This window comes from Lepidochelys kempii, chromosome 2 (assembly GCF_965140285.1).
Source record: "Lepidochelys kempii isolate rLepKem1 chromosome 2, rLepKem1.hap1, whole genome shotgun sequence".
Taxonomy (NCBI): domain Eukaryota; kingdom Metazoa; phylum Chordata; order Testudines; family Cheloniidae; genus Lepidochelys; species Lepidochelys kempii.
Genome location: NC_136381.1, coordinates 255,494,611 through 255,516,936, shown reverse-complemented (window position 1 = coordinate 255,516,936; position 22,326 = coordinate 255,494,611). Strand labels below are relative to the sequence as shown.

The following is a 22,326-nucleotide window of genomic DNA, read 5'->3' as shown; positions in this document are numbered from 1 at the left end:
ACCCAGGGGACTACAGGAAGGGAAAATATGGCATCATGTCTAAGAAAGATGAATGATGCCTTAGAGAACTAGATTCCATCCCTGCTTTTGCGACAGAGTTCCTGTGGCAATTCATCCAAATTCATCCAAATTGGCAATTCATCCAAACCAAACTTTTAATAATTGGGTACTAATTGTGTGTTCCTCATTTTTTGGGACCCAACTTGAAACACCTGATGTTGACTCTGCAAAAGTGGTAACTGCTTATAGTTGCAAATGAAATCAATGGGAGCTGTGCTTTGAATATAAACAAAAAACAAAACAACCTACTGCAATAGTGATAAGTACTGTGAAAATAAATAAATAAAATAAATAAATAAAATCAGACCCTATGTTTCTCAGATTGGGCACCCACCATTAGTTTGACAATTCTGGCCTTACTTTCTGTGCCTTTGTTGTAAAGTGGGGATGATACCACCATCTAATCTCACATGTGTGTTGTGAAGATAAATACATTAATGCTTGTGAAATACTCACATACTATGGAGACAGCACCATGCTAACACCCAGATTAATTAATTTGCATGTAGGGTTTGGATGGTATGCGCTGAATAAGACCTAGGGTCATACACTGAATGAGGCAGGGATTCTGTGACAAGGGGGCTGAATTTAGGCTGTCTTAACCTTAATTCTGTCATTTCTTAAGTTTTTAGAGAATGACTTTGTAATCTGAAGGTTCTTTCAATAGAATTTTTAAAATCTAAAACACACCCACCCCGCCACACTTTCTCTCCCCAAGACAGGGAATTCCTTGCTCCACATGGGATATAAAACCATCAGGGACTCCCAGGGTTCTCCCACACTGCTGTTATTGTCCTAGGGCAGATGTAAATCCTGGCAAGTGTCAGGTGCAAGATGGCAGAAAGTTCATCTATCAGTTGTGGTGCTTACATGCCACTCAACTTTTCCCCCTCTGCCTTCCTGCTACCAGAAACTTTCCTCACTGCAGTGAAAAGCTCCAGCACCGGGGAACTTTTGAAGCCTGTCCCTGCTGCCGCCCCCCTGGGAAAGCATTTCACTGACATGTACAGCTACACACCACAGCGTGGACACATCCTGATTTTCACTGTGGCATGAAGCTACACATATTACACATCAGTAGTGGTGGCATGTAGATGTATTTTAAGATCCTCTGCGATATTTGGATACTTTTATATTTCACTGAATCTTACTCCTTCTGTATTGAAGAGTTTTCTTCTCATCTACCTTTGAAGTACTATAATCTGTAGTAAGGCTCACTACTATGTAATCTATACCAATTTTATTGTTAACCATGAAAACTACAGTTTTCTAATGGTCTTAAAGACGCGATTCGTACCACCAAGTCAGAAATCTATTCATTCTCAAATGTAGTGTTGTCTGAAAATAATGCCATCTCCAATCACTAGGGGGAGACAGAATATTGAGGATACAGCAACTACTCAAAAACATTCTTCCAGAGTAACTCACCAGCACAATAAAGCACTAAATATTAATGAAGATCTAATTTTTATCTTCCTTATCTATTATAGACCAGTATAATGCCATTGATCACTTCTGATTTACATTGGTGTAAGAGAGATAAAAGACTATCTTATGTCTTTTACTCAGTTTAGTTACAGAACCTGTGAATTTTGCAAGCAAGTTAAAAAAATATATTTGGGAGTGACATATGTTCTGGTAATCTATGGAAGAGGCACCAAGGAGCTTGGCAAGATACCACTTCTTAAAAATCTAAAGAAATAATTATAAGTCAGTTTTCCACAAGGACCAGATCCAGTAAAAATGTCAAACATGCACAAATCCCACTGACTTCAATGGGAGCTGTGAAACACTGACTCCCCCACAGCGTTTGGTCCTAAATTAGCAGTAAAGTCTAAGATTTGATCTATGATCTTAAGGTCCTGAGGTATTAACTCTCTCAAAACAGGTGGACAGATGTACTTGTTTATTTCCTTTAAATTTTATAAAAAATTTAAGTGATGTTCCCAGTTGTTAACTTATTTACCTGAATATACTTGTCAGTTAACCTCTCCACAAATGTTTTTACTCAAAAGTTTTCTATGAAATCTTCACGTTTTTCTTCCAGTCAAATAAAGTTTACTATGGCTTGACAACGGATTAATCAGTCTCTCACACTGGGCTTTTCATGCTGCCAGCATCACTAACCAAATTACTTTTCTTTACCAAAATGGCTGTCACCAACATTTATTACTGGGACCCCAACTGCGCACTCACTGTACAGACAGATCAGACATAAGACTTACAAATGTAAGGCATTTGTGTTGAAACTACAATGTTCTTGGAGGTTTACTGAAACACTTCTAGTAAGATATTAACATTAGTAGGCTCAGGCCTGGTCTACACTACAGAGTTAGGTCAACGCAAGGTAGCTTACTTGTCTCTCCTGTGTACCCAATTACGTCAGAGTCTACACCTGAAGGCTGCTTTTGCCTAAGTAAGTCCCCAGCCACAGAGACATAACTCCACCTCCATAAGAGGTATAGCCCTTACGTCCATGTAGTTCGGGTGACGCAGCGTCCATGTAGACCAGAGGTGGGCAAACTTTTTGGCCTGAGGGCCACATATGGGTATGGAAATTATGTGGCGGGCCATGAATGCTCACGAAATTGGGGGTTGGGTTGTGGGAGGGCAGAGGAGTTCTGGCTCGGGGTGCGGGCTCAGGGGTGGGGCTGGGAATGAGGGGTTGAGGGTTCAGGAGAGTGCTCTGGGCTGGGACTGAGGGGTTTGGAGGACAGGGGGGCAGACTCCGGGCAGTGCTTACCTCAAGCAGCTCCCAGAAACAGCGGCATGTCCCCTCTCCGGCTCCCACCCGGAGGTGCAGCCAGGCAGCTCTGCACGCTGCCCTGTCTGCAGGCACTGCTCCTGCAGCTCCCATTGGCTGTGGTTCCCGGCCAATAGGAGCTGTGGGGGTGGCACTTGGGACAGGGGGGATATGCTGCTGCTTCTGGGAGCCTTGTGGAGTGGAGCTCCAGAGCGGGACAAGCCCCAGACCCCACTTCCCAGCAGGAGCTCAAGGGCCGGATTAAAACATCTGGAGGGCTGGATGTGGACCCTGAGCCGTAGTCTGCCCACCCCGATGTAGACACTGTGTTACTTACATCGCCTGTTGGCGGTGAGCCCTGAGTGGGGCTGACAGCTGGAGCCCCATCCCCAACCCTGGCACTGACAGTCCGAGCTGTCAGCTGGGCATGGGCTCACATCTGGGGCCTGCACTCGGCTGACAGCTCAGGCTGTCTGGCAGCAGGAGCCAGCTGTCAGTGCTCCATTTCAGACAGTAGAATCACTCTTGGTGAGGATACACACCACTGACAGAAGAAGCAAGCGTGGATGTGAACCACCGCTTTAATTACTGCGGTGGCTGTACGTCAACTTAATTTTTTTAGTTTAGATAAGCCCTCAGAAATACAAGTTTTAAATTTTGTATTTCCCACTGTGTCTATCAAAATTCCCTAGGTAAAAATCAAACAGATACATATAGCCTTTAGAGGTGAGCACAGACTGGTATATACTTGCTATTCCACAATCACTTTTTTTAAAAAAGTTAAAGTGAAATTGCAAATTTAAAGCCACAAAAGAGAAACTAGACGTACAGTAAACAATAAATAAACCAACCTATAGATTCATTCTGATGCAGGGAAGATACTACAATCTGAAAGACGTATTTTCTTAAATTTTTCAAAAAAACAAAAGTTACCACTGCTTCATTTATCTTTTCAGGGGACACTGGGAGCAAAGCATGTCTCATCTCAATGTAGTCTTTTTAATCAGGCTAAAGTTATTAGCCCCCTTTTGTTCCTTTATTTAACAATCACTCTAAATAGAGCCAACAAAATCTAAAAAGTCTAGAAAGAACCAAATTGTGTCCCCCTAATTTCAGAACAAATTATTCTTAATGTTTCTAGCACTTTCTGCTTTTGGCAACTACATTCATCATGCACCAAAAATCAAACTAGCTGAAATATGCAGATGATTTACTGGTAAAATTTAGGACCTCCAAGGAATTATACATTTATTTAATTTAGAGGATTATTTAAATTTTGAATTGTCTAGCTAACTTAAAAGGCAAGGCTTAAAACATTCTGATAATTTGCATAATATCCACACTCCTGCATAATCATAGAACATTGATATTTTGATAACTGTTTCATTTACCTATTCCCCTGTTAGAGCTTTACTGACTTTCTATGTCCATTTGAAGGCTACACTAACTATTGACTCAAAGTAAAATATGCAAGTTCCTTCCTATACACATGTACACACTTTCAAAAACATATTGCAGATTCTTGGACCCAAAAAGCATCTCAAACAGTTCTCTAAAGAGAAATCAATTTCACACAGCATTCAAGGATGATATCTATGTGCATATTTTAAAAGCCAACTGAACTGCAACTAAATGTAGTCTTAAGCACTTACTTGTAAGGTAGTGTCAAAAACAACAAGCTTAGAACTTGTTGGAACTATGTCATAACACTTGTTAGACTTCATGAATCGCACATAGATGTCACTTTCCGATTCTTCAGATGCTGTAAGAAGAAGGAACACTTTTAAAAGATCTGGTTTTTTTAAATGCAAAAGAAAAGCATACCATCAAATCATTTAGGCACCATTTTAAAAGATGAACACTCCCAAAGCAAAAACCTTTGGAACACAAAACTTAAATGAGATGGTTCAAGCATCAGAGTTCTGCAGCTCATACCCATCTTTCCTCTGATTACACATTGAAATTACAGTTTGAGACTGACATGTCACATTGATTTAACTGAACAGAATTCCTTTAATAAGGACAATAAATTTCTCCAATATCCAGTCTATTCTATTCAATACTTTCCCTTTGTTTGGGGATATTAATTTTGCTTTATACCCATGTTTTCTGGACACTGCTATTTCTCTAACAGGGAACTGGAGGACTAGTAGGCAAGTTTGGCAAATTATAGGCAGGGCTGATAGCACCAACTATTAAGGTTGCTCAACACTTCCCGTAAGACCCTATTTTCAACTGCTTATAGCTTTGACAAATGCCATTTGGGCAGGAATTTTATGGGCTGGATATCTGCCTCAAGCTTTTAAGATTAGAGCCAAATAGCTCAGCCATTTCCAAGAACAAGGCAGGGGCAAAACAATGTATTCCCCCCATTCCCACCATGTTAAATTCTGGTGACCTTTCCTCTGAATTGCTCTAGTGTTCCTATGATTTGGAGAAGGACTTGAAATTTGGCAGGGATGGACTGCGTTAGAGATGTGCCTTTTGCCATCCCCATGAAAATCTGTCTAAATATGTCCACATTATAAGCCTTTGAAAGCAATCACAGTTATGCATCATCAGTAGAGACTTGTTAGTTTGCAGCTTAAGTCTCTAAAGATTCAGTCCTCACTGACCCATGCTCAAGCCTCACAGCTCCTAGGGCAGCCCAGACAGTGAATGCACCATAACCACAGAGCAATTGAGCATATTCCACCCAGCCCAAGGCTATAGGGACAAAGTTGGATTTTCCCCCTAATGGCTGTTTCAGGGCAATGTGGGCTGGGCACTGGAACTGAGAGCATGGAACCTGTCTCTCCTGTGTACTCAATGGCACTCACCATCCCTGCCCTCCAACCCTGTTGGCACCCAGAGCAGCGTGGAGGAAACCATCTGATCTGAATGCAGATGAGACAAAAGTCAGACCAGGAGGAGGGGAAGGAGTAGATTGAGACAAGGAATCTAGTGAGACTGGGATGCGTGGGAAGAATAGGAGAAACTGGGGACATGAAGAGAACCACTGAAATTGGACAAGGAGTTGTGAGGGGTAGGGGATGAGGAAGAGTGAATACAGAGACTGGTTAGGCAGAGAGACTGGGACAAGGGAACTGACAGGAGCCCGGGAGCAGCTGGGGAAGAAGATTGCGAGCCAGCCTGGACATTGGACACAACATACTGGACAAGAAACCAAAAAGGGGGAATTTAGAATTGGCTAGGCAAGGAGACTGGGCACAAAGAATTGAGGGAGGATGGGTGGGAACTAGAATGGGACTCTTGAAGAGTGGAGACTGACAAGCAAGGAGAACAGGACTCAGAAAACACAAGAACAGGCAGAAGGGGCAGGACAGGAGTCAAGTGTTTGGGGGTAGAGGGGAAAGATGGGATGAAGAGTCTGTGCACACTCTCCTCCAGAGCCTGGGGTGAAACGCAAGATTCACAAGAGTCTCTATTCTAGGTCAGCAAATATCTGTGAAATCCACAGGAAAAGTAGGTCATCCCCCCCCAGTGCTGGTCCATACAGAGGATGACAATCTACTACTACTATCAGTTACTCTACCACTTGCGCTAACCGTCTGTGTGGTGGATCTAATGGTTCCAACCTGCTGATGACCATGTGATTGTCCATATGACGACACCAAATGGTTTTTTTTTTTAAAAAGCTAGGAAGTTACATTCATACAAACTAACTGATAAAAGAACATTAAGGTAGTAAAGACAAGAACTCAAAAGTCAGGAAGTGCCAAAATTAAGGCTTCCTATACAAGCTTAATTTGCCCCGCTTGCGAACATGCATTATGATCGTATGTAATTAAGGACTATTTTCTCTATAGGACCCCTACCTTTTTCAGTGCACACTATGGACCTGCTCTGGGGATAAATCAGGGTTGTGTAGTAAAGGAGACTTATCTATGGGACCCCAGTCTAATTTCTTTCAAAAATTAGTAAGTGAGGAGTCAATTAGGCAGGGGATTACAGGAAGAGAAAGGACAGTCTCACGGCTAAGGCAGATGAATGCTGCCCTGGAGAATCGGATTCTCTATGACATAGGCAGGGATATATGATGCCAAGCAAGTCCCTTATAGCAAGCTTTTCAGAAGTGGTCATTAATTTTGTGTTTCCCATTTTCTGGTGCCCAACTTGAGTCCCTGAGATCTGATTTTTCGGAAATGTTAAGAGCTCACTCACAACTACAACTGAAGTCAAAGGGAGCTGTGCTTCCAACAGAGTGTTATGTAATGTTAATAACTGAAATAATCAGATTTTGTGTCTCTTAAGTTAGTCACCCAAAATTAAGATCAGCAGTATCCACTAATCTGTATTCCCTGCTCTGTACAATGGAGATAATACTGCCTTCTCCCCTCACAGGGGAATTGTGAAAGTTTATTATTTGTGAAACAATGCATTCAGATACAAATAGTGATAAGCACCATAGAAAAGCCTGTGTACAGTAACTGGATTTCAAGATGTGCTATCCATATGCAGATTCCACTGGTGGTGGGCATATGCGTCAAGATTAGAAACATTTCACCAGCAGTATCAATACCAGCGGTTCTCAACCTGTTTCTCATTGTGGGCTGCATATTCGGCCCACAAAGAGTTACCTGGGTCATAGGTTGAGAACTACAGTGCCCCCTAGCTAACCTCCCCCCCCCAAATCCCCATGCTCAACACCCTCTACCCAGAGATCCCTCCACAGAGTGGGGTCAGAGCGCTGGGCAGGCAGCAGGGATCCCAGACCCCGCTGCGTGGGGCTGGGGGGCCGTCAGGACCCAGACCCTAACCCTGTCAGGGCCAGGGGGCAGCCAGGAGCCCCAAAACTGCTGCTATGTGGGGCCAGGGAGGGGAGGGGTGGGAAGATGCAGCTGGGCCCTGAAGCTTGACCCTGCTGCTGCGGGGGGGCCGGGGGAGGGCAGGGCAAGCCTGGAGTCCGCAGCCTGGACCCCGAGCCTACAGCCTGGACCCTGAGCCTGCCATGTGGGGCTGAGGGGCAGCTGGGAGGACCAGCACGCGGCCTTTAGCACACACCCGAGCTGAGCTACAGCTGTGTGCTAATTGGGCCGCATGCAACCTGCGGGCTGAGAACTGCTGATCCATACAGTACACATATGGCCTCCCAATCATCATACTCTGTGACAATGGCATACAAGGGCAAAGGGCGTCAGATGCTATTTGGTTCCTTCTTACCACAGAATTGCCAAAGAGGACTCAGAGGTAGACAGGATGAAAGGGCAGATTGCAGAATGTGTATGTAGACAATAGTTAGTGTATAACTGGAATTCAAGGTAACTCCCCATTCTCCTTGAAGTGCTTGTCCATATGCACACTCCACCGATGGTACCTCCCAAACAGTGACTGTGTTAAGGAGGTGGGCTTGGAGTGGTTAGTTAGACAAGTGAAGAGCTGTTTTAGCAAATGCAGTAATTGGACTTGGAAGCCTGAGTTTAGGGGATAGTGTTTTGAGAATGTATACTGGTGCCAACATAACTGCTTTGCAGATGTCTAATACTGGCAAATTACACAGTGGTGTCACTGATGCGGCTTGTGAATGGTGGCTCTCCCTTGGCTACAGGAAAGCCCATTCTGATTGAGATTCTCAGACTGGATTTCTTATTCTGTGATGAAATTGCAGAGCCTTTCAACTTCTCTGCTATGGAGATGAACAATCTTGATGACTTCCTATTTAGGTAGTAAGCTAGCACTCTCCTAATGTCTAGAGTGTACAGCGCTGCCTCAGCTCTGGATGCATGAAGTTTCAGGAAGAACAATAGTAGGTGTATTTGTTGGTTCAGCTGAAATTCTATTACTACTTTTGAACAAAATTCAGAGTGTGTCCTTGTGGAATACTGAGTATAGCAGATCAGCCAATGCCTACATTTCCCTATCTCTTCTGGCACAAAGCTATACCAGATAAAAATACCACTTTCATGGAAAGTTGCAGTTGGGAAGTAGAGGCCATGGATTTGAAGGTTGGCCCCATCAGGGCTGAGAGTATCAGGTTCAAGTCCCATGGGGATACAAGTTCCTTAACTGGTAGGAATACTTTAACTAGGCCTTCTTGGGAACCTAAATTACCAACAGATGAGAAAATATTGTATGGCACTCCACCAGTGGATGGTGAGCGGATATGGCCACTAGATACAACTTGACAAAACTGAGGGACAGGTTTGTGTGTTTTAACCAAAGTAAATAGTCAAGTATTTGAAGAGTGATGAGGCATCACTGATTTCTGGCACCAGTGAAAAAAATACTGTACTTGTCCAATTTACTAGATTCTGAGAACTTCCCTAACAGCAGAAAAGAACCAACAAGATGAACCTAACTATGAAAGAACTTTCCTGGTCTATTGTTGGCATTCATCTAGCCATCATGCTGTGATATGCAGGTGTCAAACTGTTCTGCAGTGACTCAAGAGCATGAATACCAAGCTCATGGCAGACAGTTAAGAAGCAGGACACAAAACTCCAAATTAGTTACTAGTGGATTTCACCAGCCACTCAAATGTAAACTCCTCAAGCACTAACAGCCTTAACACGGAGTCACAGACAGTCCCTTTGGGCACTGTGATCTATCTTGCCACCCAGGTAAGCCTCCCAAACTCCCTTATACCAACCCTCCCCACAAATTCAGATTACTCCCACTCTCAAGGGACCAGTCACTTACAAGAAGTCCATTGTATCTTAAATCTCACACCAAAGAAAACACTTGTAGCCAATCCTATATCTATCTAAAAATGTATTATATAAAGGAAAAGGAAATAAGACTTATTTCCAAGGTTAAAGCAGGTAAACACATACCAATGAGTTAGTCTTAAGTTTCAAAAGGTAATAGAAGCTTTTGTAATTCGTAAACTCTATAGGTCCCTTAGGACTAACTCAGGCTACACACTGGGGATCTCTTGTTTATGCCTACAAAACCTTGCCCTTGAGAATTGAAGCAGCACAGAAATAAAAATCCCTGACAAGGAAAAACTATTCCTCACCCCCCTTCTCTGAACTGTCAGTTCAGCTGACGGGAAGAATTCACTTTACACATCTTTTTTCCATGTGGAGGGAAGCCTTGTACAAAAGGCTTCTCTGTTGGGCAGAAGTTCACCTCTTTGGTCAGGAACCAGCATTTCTCACTATTTCATGTCTCTTTCCAGTCTAGTGATTTACACAGAGAATTACAATGTAAATACTCAAATATTACCTTACAATATGAGATAGGAATGTTAAGTAAGTGAGATTACTGAATGCGTGTAAATTGCTGCATGCATTAAAGTCTAAATATTAAGCATATTTTTATAGTTTAATACCTACTTTAGAAATATTAAACACAGGTGAGCCAGACTGAATTTCTGCTATGCATTTGGCAATATCCAAATGAGGCATAGAGATCTTGGCATAAAGTGGTATCTGGTATGCCAGCATCACAGCAGGGTTGTCAGATTTGAACGTAGGTTTTGACCTTGGTCCTGAGACAGAAGGTCTGGAGGCAGATGTAAGGTTTTGGTTTGGGATACCAATAGGTTTAGCAACTGTGAACCACAATTGCCTGGGCCATGTGGAAGCTATGAGGATTAGCCTGGCTGAATTCTGTTTGTGGAGCACTCTATGAATCAGAGGTGTTGTGGAGCGGTGGGGAAGAGAGAGAGACAGAGATACACATACATCAGGTCTCCTGAACGTGGTATTGGAAACACATCTGCTATGACTCTAGGACTCATTCCTACTCTTTAGCAGAATTTGATGCTTCTTGTATTGAGTGTTGAAGTCCATCTTGGGCTTGCCCAAGGCCTTGAGGACATTCTCCAGGATCTGATCTTTAAATCATCCATTCATTATCTGGGAGGGTGTCCGCATGCATGTTCTGTGGTCCAGGTAAGCATACTGCTTTCAGGAATAACTAATATTTGAGGCACCAATTCCAAGGGCTGATGGCTTCCTGGAAGAGAGAGGAAGACCTTACTCCACATTGTTTGTTGATATAAAACATGATGCTCATGTTTGTCAGTCATGATCTGTACCAGCTATCCTATTAGATGGAGGAAGTGTTTTCAGACCTTCCGTACAGCTTTGAGTTCCAGGAAATTGATGTGTGTTCTCTTCTTCCTTGGGCAGGATGAGCCCTGTATCTTTAATCTGTCCATATGCACACTCTACCCTAACAAGGATGGATCTGTGACATAGTCTAGAATGGCAAAGGCACCCAGAAAGGGACCCCTCTACAGGCATTTATTGGGTTTTCCCACCATTTCAGTGATGACAGGACCAAGGGTGGGATGATGAGAGATGTCCAGGTTACGTTTAGTGGGTGTGAAAGCCAGCTTTAACCAAACCTATCAGCATCCAACATGAAGTCTAGCATATGACATTATGACTTCATAAACTAATCACCTTCAAATGACCAGAATCTCAGGGATTGTCAACATACAAATTAGCACTAGTTTAGTTAAATTAAGTGAGTCTAAGTCCCTGTGAGGACACTTGCTTTGGTTTAAGAATGGCTTATTTCAGTTTATCTTAAAAACCATGTACCAAATTAACGGAAGCTCAACGGTGTTAACCCAAAATAAGCATACATTTGGTCTCTGGCACTAGTTTAATGTCACACTTTTAGTTAAACTGGTGCACCTCTATTTAAACAAGCCCTAAGTGATCTGGATCTTAGCAATACTACTCCAAAACTGTCCAACATCCACAGTAGGGATAGAACTGTGGGAGTGCTGGCTCTCCTCTCTTTCCCCACACACTTCCAAAGCTGCTCATGAAATCACTAAATATTGAGTGTGCTCTTTTTCAGCTTTTCAGTGGGGAAACAGCTTGGTGAAGAGTGAGTATTTGAGAGACTGGCAGCAAAAACAGATTGTCCCACTAAGGAACAGAGCATCTGGATCTTGCAACCTTCTCCCTCGTAAGATTTTCTGTAAAAGTAGTAAGATCACTATAAGCAGCTTCAAGTTGCCACAAACTGCTTTATGGAGAGGCAGAGATGAAACTGGAACTCCAGCACAGCAGAAGTGCATGTGAAGGCACCAAAAATTTCATAATCTCAACTAGCCAGCTGATCTGGAAGCTGGTAAGAAATGGTCTGCCTTCCCAGCTTTTGTCTGAGGAAAATGACAAGATATACAGAAAAATATTCCAGAGAGGATGTAGGAGTGATAGTGCACTGTGATATTAGAATGAATGAAGTTGATGAATTTGAAGAAATTCAGAGAACAGAAATGTAGTTAGAGAGAAGTTGGATTGCCTTGTAAGCAAAAAGGTAAAGCAACTACAGTAGAACCCTGTCAATATGTACTATTATATGGTAGGCTCATTGTGAACTACCAAATATTGCAAGCTAATAGGCAAAGGAGTCAAAAGTCAAATATTGTCCATTTATTGTAATGTTTAGTTTTATACTCAATCACAGTAGTAAAAACAATTTTGTAAAAGTCATAACAAGACTTTACTATAGCATTTTGATATTGAATTTTTGTCCAGATTTAGAATCAGACCAGAGTTAGCGTTTTCCAGGCTGCAGACTGAAAGATAAATTCTACCATCGCTCTGCCAAGGTGTGTACTTTGTCTTTCTTAGAAGAAGTTGAACATAAAGGCCAGGAAACTTTTGCCAGTATGGGTAATGTTGGTTAAGACCGTCATTTTATGCTAGGAGGGTTTTCTGGTGCAGCTATTCTGGCAAACCTTTTCTAATAGCTTAAGGAGGGATAAAAAGCATTGGTTCTGCAAAAGTAGGTTCTGTAATATTGATCATTCAAGTCTTCATCTCACTGCACTCAGAAGTCAGCCATTCACAGACTTTCAACTGCATCTCATCCTTCTTACCTAAATAACCAAGCTTACCACTCATCTTTGAGGACTGGCTACAAATAGGGCATAATTACTGAAGAGGTGTACATGTATTCATACTTCTCTCTGAAATGTATGCACTGTTTCTCTGACTTCAGAAAGGTCCAATTAGTTCTGTCATTTATAACTACTTATTAGAGCATATTCTGATTTTAGAATAGGATCGCTGCTTTTAGTTCTCCATGATGTTTTACAGAATCTTCATTCCCCCCGATTTATTTATTTTTAAATAAATAAAGTCTCTACTTGCTCTTTTAAGTCATTATTTTAAATACTGTCTATTCTCTCAAAAAATACAAACCAATACCACAACACACCCACCTTCTACTAGGAAGTACAACAGGATAGGTTAAGTGTATCAGCTGATGCTAAAGCCAGTTAGCAATAGTGGTGCGGTTTTTAAGTGCTGCCTAAAAATACAGTTTTCTGTAGACCATACCAAGTTTTTCCCTAGACTTTTACTCCATCTATTTTTTTCTACCTCCCAGTGCTGACTGTTCTTCCCTTCATCTTCTGTTCTTCAGAATCGCAGTTTAATATCCATTTTGTTCTCTCCTTGCCTCACTCATTTTGCACAAACCTTTGAGACAGCATCATTCAGTGCATAGGGCATCTGATTGACAGTAATGACACTGGTGTTGTATACAAGACTGCTACTGACCTGTCGTGACTTTGAACAATTTGCTGCAGATCTGTACAATGATATAAAGGCAAGAGATCTGTAGTTCTCCCAGAACTAGGCAATACAAAAGAGATACAATACAAACTCTACTAAATCTGTTTCACACACTGTTTCATGTGTTTTTCTCTTTTCTCTCTCCCCGCACCTCCTGTTACGCAAACTCTGAGAGCGTCAAAAGTTCCCAAAGTCAAGAGGCCAACTGTGTACATATGCCATTTTAGTGGTCATGCTACAGAGGGAGTAGATTTGCCCTCGTAAGTCTGGCAGCACAATTTGTAAAGTGAGACATGTGCACCTATTCTTTCTCACTAGCTATTTTTTCAAGAGGAGTTCAAAATAATTTGGATATTAAATATTGATATTATGGCAGCACTTAGAGACCCACCATCTCGGGGCCTCATTGAGTTAGGTGCTGTACAAACCTACAGAAGATGACAGACCCAAAGAGTTTATGATCTAAGGCCCTGCCCACACAGACACAAACGGTGTATTTTTCAATTGCACCAACTCCAATCTAGGTTATAACAGAACAGCAACAGTTCAAGTGATCTTAAAAGGGTGTGAAGAAGGCAGTAATAGAGGGGATGTGCGTGCACGTACCGCTTTTCAATAGTGTTAAAACAGCTTGACCGAAGAGTACCTTTTTCTCCAAATAAGCAGGTCCAAAAACCCCCACAAGGCAACCCCAACCCCAAAAAAAATCCCCCACAACAACAAACACATCAGGGTGAGGTAGATAAGATAAGTAAAAACAAAAGACGTTTAACTTAAGACTCAACAGAATTTTTTTTTTTTAAATGAATTTGACTAATGGCAGAGAATAGTCTGGTGAACAGTTTTAGGGAAGGCACTCCCCCCAAAAGGGGCAGCATGGGAGAAGGCAGGACACTGAGGAGGTGTCAAGGCTGGTATCACTGGTGGAACACAGGGGATGGGGGAAATATGAAAGGACACAAGAAAGGAGATTATAGTTTTGAGGCTAGGATTTAGTCTGGATATCACAGCTGAACAATTGGTAGCTTATTTCCCAGTGAAACATTCCATGCATCTTCTGTACACTCGTGCTACTAGTCAAGAGTATATAAAGGGTGGAGATGCCCCAACACGCCTCAGTTCCTTCACACCTGAAGCATGTATTACCTTTGACTCTCATGTTGAAGAAAAGAATGAGTTGTGGAATGGATACATGCAACACATCTTAAAACAGCAACTGTCACTAGACGGGTACATAACCATTTTCTTTGAGTGCGTGCACATATCCATTCTATTTCAGATGATTCACAAGCAGTTCCAGAAGGAGGGTATTGGAGTCTACCTGATCAAAGAGTACAAACAGCACTTGCCAAAATTTAACAATCTTTTGAGGCTTGAGAGAGAGCATAATGAGTGGTGAAGATGAACAGGCAACAAAGCTGGAGCCCTACAAATTTCACTGATGGATAAGAAATCAGCCAGTACTGCATGTGGTCTTGCTAAAACTCTTGGAAACAGTGGAACCTTAACAATATAACAAACTGATACAGGAAGATATCCAGAAGGAGATATTTGAGGGGAGACTGGCTGACCCCTCATCCTGTGAGCAAAGGAGACAAACATTGTGTGCCACTGCACATAATTCATGTATCCCACAGAATTTTAATTTTTTCCTGCAGAAAATACATTCATCCCAAGAAGTGCTGCAGTTCTGCCTTTCAGCCACCAGAAGCTGCTGTGGCATCAGAACGGCCTGCAGCATGAACACAGCTGGCTGTTCTGGCATCACAGCGGCCTCTGGTGGGCAAAAGGCGGAACTGCAACACCTCTGGGGCAGAATGGAATTTTCTGTGAGGAAAAAAGTGCGTGCGCATAGTGGCACAGAATTCTCCCAGGAGTAGTTGTTCATCACAGTACCCATGGAGCCAGGTTAGGACAGACTGAATGGGGCACACAGGGCTGCTGGAGGCAGGGAGGGGTCAGAGACAGGGGTTCAGAATGGCTAGTGGGATGGGGGAGACTGGGGCGGGGGCTCAGAAACTTGTGGGGTGACAGCATTGAGCCAGGGGCTGAATGCGAGTGGGGGGGTACAAGGCCACAAATGGATGAGGAAGGGGAGCTACAGAGACCCATGGAGATGGGAGGTGCAGGGATATGGGCACATATGCCTGACAATGGGAGAAACTTGGGGTCAGCCAGGGTCTGCATGTGGGAGGCTCCCTAACAATCCTGCTCCTGCCTCCCCGCCACCCAAAAAAACACAACCGAAAAAAAAAACAAAAACCCCTGTTCCATACTTCTCCCACCTACACCCAACTACCTTCCAGGTTCACTCCAAGCTCCTTCCCTCTCCCTCAGCTCCTCTGTCACCCGACTCCCCCAAGCCTTTGCACTGCTTCCGACAGGTGCAGAAAATACAGTTCTGTAATATAAATTAATTACTCAAAGTTCTGTATTAATACACCTAATAAGGAATCTAGTTGTAAAAAAACCAACCCAAAATATTTTTTCTCTGTATTGTTACAGACATACTTGCTGACGGATATTTTGAAACAAATTACCACAATAATTAAAACTGGCAAGATAATAGTGTTATTTTGACAAATACAATATGCAGAATTTTAAAATATTGCATGCAGAATTTTTTGGTGCAGAATTCCCCTAGGAATAAATTGTGGAGACATGCTAAACAGTTTAGTCCTGTCCAAGTTAAAGGCTAACACCCAATGAACATCCAAAGTATGGAGTTTCTCCTCAGCTTTCCAAAACATTGTCATAAAAGAGGTTGGTAAGTGCATAGGTTGATTCACATGGAAATCTGACACCACTTTAGTAAGAAATTTAGGGTGTGGAGAGAGTAGCTTTAACTTTGTACCACACTATAAGGAGGGTCAGCAACTAAAGCTGAAAGTATAGCTACCCTCAGGGCTGAAGTAATTACTATCAGGAATCAGAGTAACAGCTGTGTTAGTCTGTATTTGCAAAAAGAAAAAGGAGTACTTGCGGCACCTTAGAGACTAACCAATTTATTTGAGCATGAGCTTTCGTGAGCTACAGCTCACTCCGTGAAGTGAGCTGTAGCTCACGAAAGCTCATGCTCAAATAAATTGGTTAGTCTCTAAGGTGCCGCAAGTACTCCTTTTTCTTTTTACTATCAGGAATGCTACATTTGTTGAGAGATTAAAAAGGGAGTGCATAACTATAGGCTCAATAAGGGGTTCCATAGAAGCTGACAAAACCAAATTTAGATTTGATGTTGGGGTGGGATACTTTATAGGTGTGATGAGTCTGTCAATCCTTTCAAGAATCTAACTATCATAGGTATAGGGGAAAAAAACAAGTCTTCCGCTGGAGAACAGGGGGCCAGATCTGGCACCTCCCTGATTGTTCAAACAGAACATAGCAGCAGTTTTGTTCATGACTACCTATACCATACACTCTCTGAGGTGGGGAAGAAATACTGGACAGGCCAAATGCTCAGTGTTCTCAAACAAGAGAGATCCTGATCTGACCAGAGTCTGAGTTTGGAGGTCCCCTAAATGAGCTCCCTATCTGAGAAATGAATCATCTCTGACAAGAGTAATGGAGGACAGAGTTGAGAAGGAAGGGAAGCGGCAGTGGGTCTGCCCTACTCTATACTCCAGGGGGAATTGAGTGCCAAAAAATTAAAAATTCTGCACACAATATTTTAAAATTCTGCATATTTTATTTGTCAAAACAACACAATATCATCACACCTGTTGCAATTATTTTGGTAATTTATTTCAAAATACCTGTCAGCATGTATGTCTGTAACAACACAGACAACAAAAAAGATTTCCCACCTAGAGTAGAGAGTTAAAGAAACCCCTATAACAACTTAATTCCTGTTTCTCTGTTATGCTTTCATTGGGTGCCTCAGTCTGGGTTTGTCATATATGCCAGCTGAGCACACCTTGGGGGGGGGGGGGAACTCTGACTCTCTGATTTCAGACACCCACAAATCCCTCCTTCCCACAGTCCGGCCATGGGGCACCCCCTCCCAGCCCATACACCCCACCTTTTCCTCTCCTGAGCCCAGCTACAGGACACACACCCCAGCCCAGACACCCACAATCCCTCCTCCCCAGAGCACAGCCACAGGGCATCCCCTCCAGCCCAGACACCTGGACCCCCTACCTCCCCCAGAGCCCATTGATCAAGAGAGAGAAACGGCCTGATGCTGGGTCCTGGGTTTGTACAGGGTTTCCTGCACACCACCTCCTTCTTTCAGTATGTGCTGAGAACCGCAGTGCCCAGAACCCTTCAAGTCCCCCTGCCCTCCAAGCAGTTTGCCCAGCTTTCCAGCATGCAAATACAGGACAATGCTGGGTCCAGCAGCCCCTAATGGTGGCCAGCAGCTCTGCAGCACCAATTCTGCAGGGAAAAGTAAATTCTGCACAGAACATTAAATTCTGCATTGCTCAGTGGCACACAATTCCCCCAGGAGTACTATATGCCCTCGGATGGAAGTGCAAGGATTTATAGTGCACAGGTGCAGACCTACAGACACTGCTCTCAAAAATCTCCAATCAAAAGTGCACAGGCCTACACCCACCTAATGTGGAACACCCAAAGGTTTATTTTCCCAAGTTTTTCTCATATACATTCCTCTATATCAGCTGGGGTGTTAAGTAAAATATCAAATAAGGAGGGGAAATCAGGAGACATTGAACCAGTTTTAATGTCTCCCCCTGCGCAATCAGTTTCCTCTTCAGTTTGTTGCTTTGTGAAAAAGCCACTCAGCAACAGGAAAAATAAGACATTTAAGAATAGGAAAATTACTGTACATCTATTAAAAACTTGCAAGGGGATACCAGTGTCAGTTTCTTATCTGAAATTACTTTTGACTTTTGAAAAAGTAGTCACTTTTTAAAGTTATGTGCTCAACTTAAGGGGGCACTCATTTTAGGTATAAAATGGGTTAATTAAGGGTAGCATGGGCAACCTTTAGTTTTCCTTGGCTTTTGCTTGTTCAAGTTATGTCTCAATAATTGTTTAGTATAGTTTTTTAATTTTATATTTAAAATTTAGTGAGGGACACTGAAGATATTTGTCACCATAGTCTCATGGCTGCCCAAGTTCCTCAATTACTAGCTTTCATAAAAGAAGTAAAAATATATTTTATACTATAGTTGTGTGCTGACACTTGGCATCAGTACTGGAGTGTGACCATCATTAATGCAGTCATACTATGCGAGATGAGACTGAAAATGGAGCTGATGCACAGCTTAAGAAATCTGCATTTCAGAAGTAATCATAATAACCATACAATATCTTGTCCAGGCACCAAAAATAAAACCAAAAACAAACTAATTTGCTCTGATTAAGTTAGAAGCCTTTTTCAAACTGAAGAGTAGAGTAATGGGAAGGAGATATGGAATTTCCAGATTTAAAATACGGTTTCTGGCCTGGGATATAAGTTAGGAAGAAGTAGTTTTACCCACTCATTAGTCAAGCAGATAATGCCTAGGAACAGCTCAGTGGATTGGCAATGAGTAGGTCATTGATCTTAAGGATTTTCTGCAGTCCCCATCGCTGTGTTAGATGATCAGCTCTAAATCACCAGTTCAAATCCTGCATTTTGGGAAAACCGCATTACTGTAGTTTTGTGAATAGAGGTTGAACTTCAATTGCCAGGATTATTAACCTAATGTTTTCTACAAACAGATTTCACATCCACCTATTAAAGAACTCATAGGTAACCAATACATCTAAATTTTTCCCTACCAGAAAGCCCCATGACTTTCTCCAAGTCTAATTATCCCAAACAATGAAAATCTAGGTTTAAAATGGTGCCTCTCAGAGAAATGCTACTCAAGACTAACAGATGAAGGTCTTTAAATACGAGACTTCCAAAAATGGTGTTAAGTTTCTGTATATTAATATTAGAAACCACTATTCTGGTGGACTGGGCTCAATGAAGATTTAAGATCAATGAATGCTTGCTGAACTGCAAATTAGCCTCAAAGCCTTGTCTACATGAGTCAGTTGCACTGTTTTAACTAACAGTGTTATTTAGAACGGATTTATTTCAACGACTGCAAAAAGAAAAAGGAGTACGTGTGGCACCTTAGAGGCTAACAAATTTATTTGAGCATAAGCTTTCGTGAGCTACAGCTCACTTCATCAGATGCATGCAGTGGAAAAATATAGTCGGGAGATTTTATATACAGAGAACATGAAACAATGGGTGTTACCATACATACTGTAAGGAGAGTAATCAGGTAAGGTGAGCTATCACCAGCAGGAGAGCTGTGGGGGAGGGACGGGGGACGGGACCTTTTGTAGTGATAATCAAGGTGGGCCATTGCCAGCAGTTAACCAGAACATCTGAGGAACAGTGTAGGGGGCGGGGAGGGAACAAACACGGGGAAATAGTTTTACTTTGTGGAATGACACATCCACTCCCAGTCTTTATTCAAGCCTAAGTTAATTGTATCCAGTTTGCAAATTAATTCCAATTCAGCAGTCTCTTGTTGGAGTCTGTTTTTGAAGTTTTTTTCTTGTTGAAGAAGAATTGCCACTTTTAGGTCTGTAATCGAGTGACCAAAGAGATTGAAGTGTTCTCTGACTGGTTTTTGAATGTTATAATTCCTGACGTCTGATTTGTGTCCATTTATTCTTTTACGTAGAGACTATCCAATTTGGCCAATGTACATGGCAGAGGGGCATTGCTGGCACATATCACACTAGTAGATGTGCAGGTGAACGAACCTCTGATATTGTGGCTGATGTGATTAGGCCCTATGATGGTGTCCCCTGAATAGATATGTGGGCACAGTTGGCAACGGGCTTTGTTGCAAGGATAGGTTCCTGGGTTAGTGGTTCTGTTGTGTGGTATGTGGTTGCTGGTGAGTATTTGCTTCAGGTTGGGGAGCTGTCTGTAGGCAAGGACTGGCCTGTCTCCCAAGATCTGCGAGAGTGATGGGTCATCCTTCAGGATAGGTTGTGGATCCTTGATAATGTGTTGGAGAGGTTTTAGTTGGGGGCTGAAGGTGATGACTAGTGGCATTCTGTTATTTTCTTTGTTGGGCCTGTCCGGTAGTAGGTAACTTCTGGGTACTCTTCTGGCTCTGTCAATCTGTTTCTTCACTTCAGCAGGTGGGTATTGTAGTTGTAAGAATCCTTGATAGAGATCTTGTAGGTGTTTGTCTCTGTCTGAGTGGTTGGAGCAAATGCAGTTGTATCATAGAGCTTGGCTGTAGACGATGAATCATGTGGTGTGGTCTGAATGAAAGCTGGAGGCATGTAGGTAGGAATAGCGGTCAGTAGGTTTCGGGTATAGGGTGGGGTTTATGTGACCATCGCTTATTAGGACCGTAGCGTCCAGGAAATGGATCTCTTGTGTGGACTGGTCCAGGCTGAGGTTGATGGTGGGATGGAAATTGTTGAAATCATGGTGGAATTCCTTAAAGGGCTTCTTTTCCATGGGTCCAGATGATGAAGATGTCATCAATGTAGCGGAGAAGGGGCATTTGGGGACGAGAGCTGAGGAAGCGTTGTTCTAAGTCAGCCATAAAAACGTTGGCATACTGTGGGGCCATGTGGATACCCGTAGCAGTGCTGCTGATTTGAAGGTATACATTGTCCCCAAATGTGAAATAGTTATGGGTGAGTCAAAGTCAAAGTTCAGCCACCAAGTTTGCCGTGACATTATCGGGGATACTGTTCCTGACGGCCTGTAGTCCATCTTTGTGTGGAATGTTGGTGTCGAGGGCTTCTACATCCATAGTGGCCAGGATGGCGTTTTCAGGAAGATCACCAATGGATTATAGTTTCCTCGGGAAGTCAGTGCTGTCTCGAAGATAACTGGGAGTGCTGGTAGCGTAGGGCCTGAGGAGGGAGTCTACATAGGCACCCTTATGCCTGAGATGATGGGGCGCCCAGGATTTCCAGGTTTATGGATCTTGGGTAGCAGATAGAATACCTCAGGTCAGGGTTCCAGGGGTGCGTCTGTGCAGATTTGTTCTGCTTTTTCAGGGAATTTCTTGAGCAAATGCTGTAGTTTCTTTTGGTAACCCTCAGTGGGATCAGAGGGTAATGGCTTGTAGAAAGTGGTGTTGGAGAGCTGCCGAGCAGCCTCTTGTTCATATTCCGACCTATTCATGACGACAACAGCACCTCCTTTGTCAGCCTTTTTGATTATGATGTCAGAGTTGTTTCTGAGGCTGTGGATGGCATTGTGTTCCGCATGGCTGAGGTTATGGGGCAAGTGATGCTGCTTTTCCACAATTTCAGCCCGTGCACGTCGGCAGAAGCACTCTCTGTAGAAGCCCAGTCTGTTGTTTCGACCTTCAGGAGGAGTCTACCCAGAATCCTTCTTTTTGTAGTCTTGGTAGGAAGGTCCCTGTGGATTAGTATGTTGTTCAGAGGTATGCTGGAAATATTCCTTGAGTCGGAGATGTCGAAAATAGGATTCTAGGTCACCAGAGAACTGTATCATGTTCGTGGGGGTGGACGGGCAGAAGGAGAGGCCCCAAGATAGGACAGATTCTTCTGCTGGGCTAAGAATATAGTTGGATAGATTAACAATATTGCTGGGTCAGTTAAAGTAACCACTCCTGTGGCCCCTTATGGCATGTAGTAGTTTAGATAGTTTAGTGTCCTTTTTTCTTTTGTAGAGAAGCAAAGTGTGTGTTGTAAATGGCTGGTCTAGTTTTTGTGAAGTTCAGCCATGAGGAAGTTTGTGTGGAAAGTTGTTTTTTTTAATAAGAGTATCCAGTTTTGACAGCTCATTCTTAATCTTTCCCTGTTTGCTGTAGAGGATGTTGATCAGGTGGTTCCGCAGTTTCTTTGAGAGCGTGTGGCACAAACTGTCAGCATCGTCTGTGTGGTATGTAGATTGTAATGGATTTTTTACCTTCAGTCCTTTTGGTATGATGTCCATCTGTTTGCATTTGGAAAGGAAGATGATGTCTGTCTGTATCTGTAAGAGTTTTTTCATGAAGTTGATAGATTTCCACTCCATACAGCTAAATTCAGTGCCTTGCATAATGACAGGTTTCAGAGTAGCAGTCGTGTTAGTCTGTATTT

General features: G+C 42.7%; 1 protein-coding gene across 16 annotated transcripts in view; it reads right to left on the bottom strand.

Moving 5' to 3' along the window:
- PRKAG2 (protein kinase AMP-activated non-catalytic subunit gamma 2) overlaps nucleotides 1-22,326 on the bottom strand; it is a 379,638-nt gene that overhangs the window by 52,284 nt on the left and 305,028 nt on the right. For 15 of the 16 annotated variants that reach the window (XR_012157633.2, XR_012157635.2, XR_012157636.2 and 12 more), the window contains one exon: nucleotides 4,456-4,565. Coding sequence is in view for 12 of the 16 variants with exons in the window: in XM_073334621.2 (XP_073190722.1) it covers nucleotides 4,456-4,565 (110 nt within the window). In the remaining 4 variants the exon portion in view is untranslated. Of the gene's footprint in view, nucleotides 1-4,455; nucleotides 4,566-4,903; nucleotides 4,924-22,326 lie in introns of those variants that run through there. The other variant, XM_073334627.1, reaches the window with a different exon arrangement.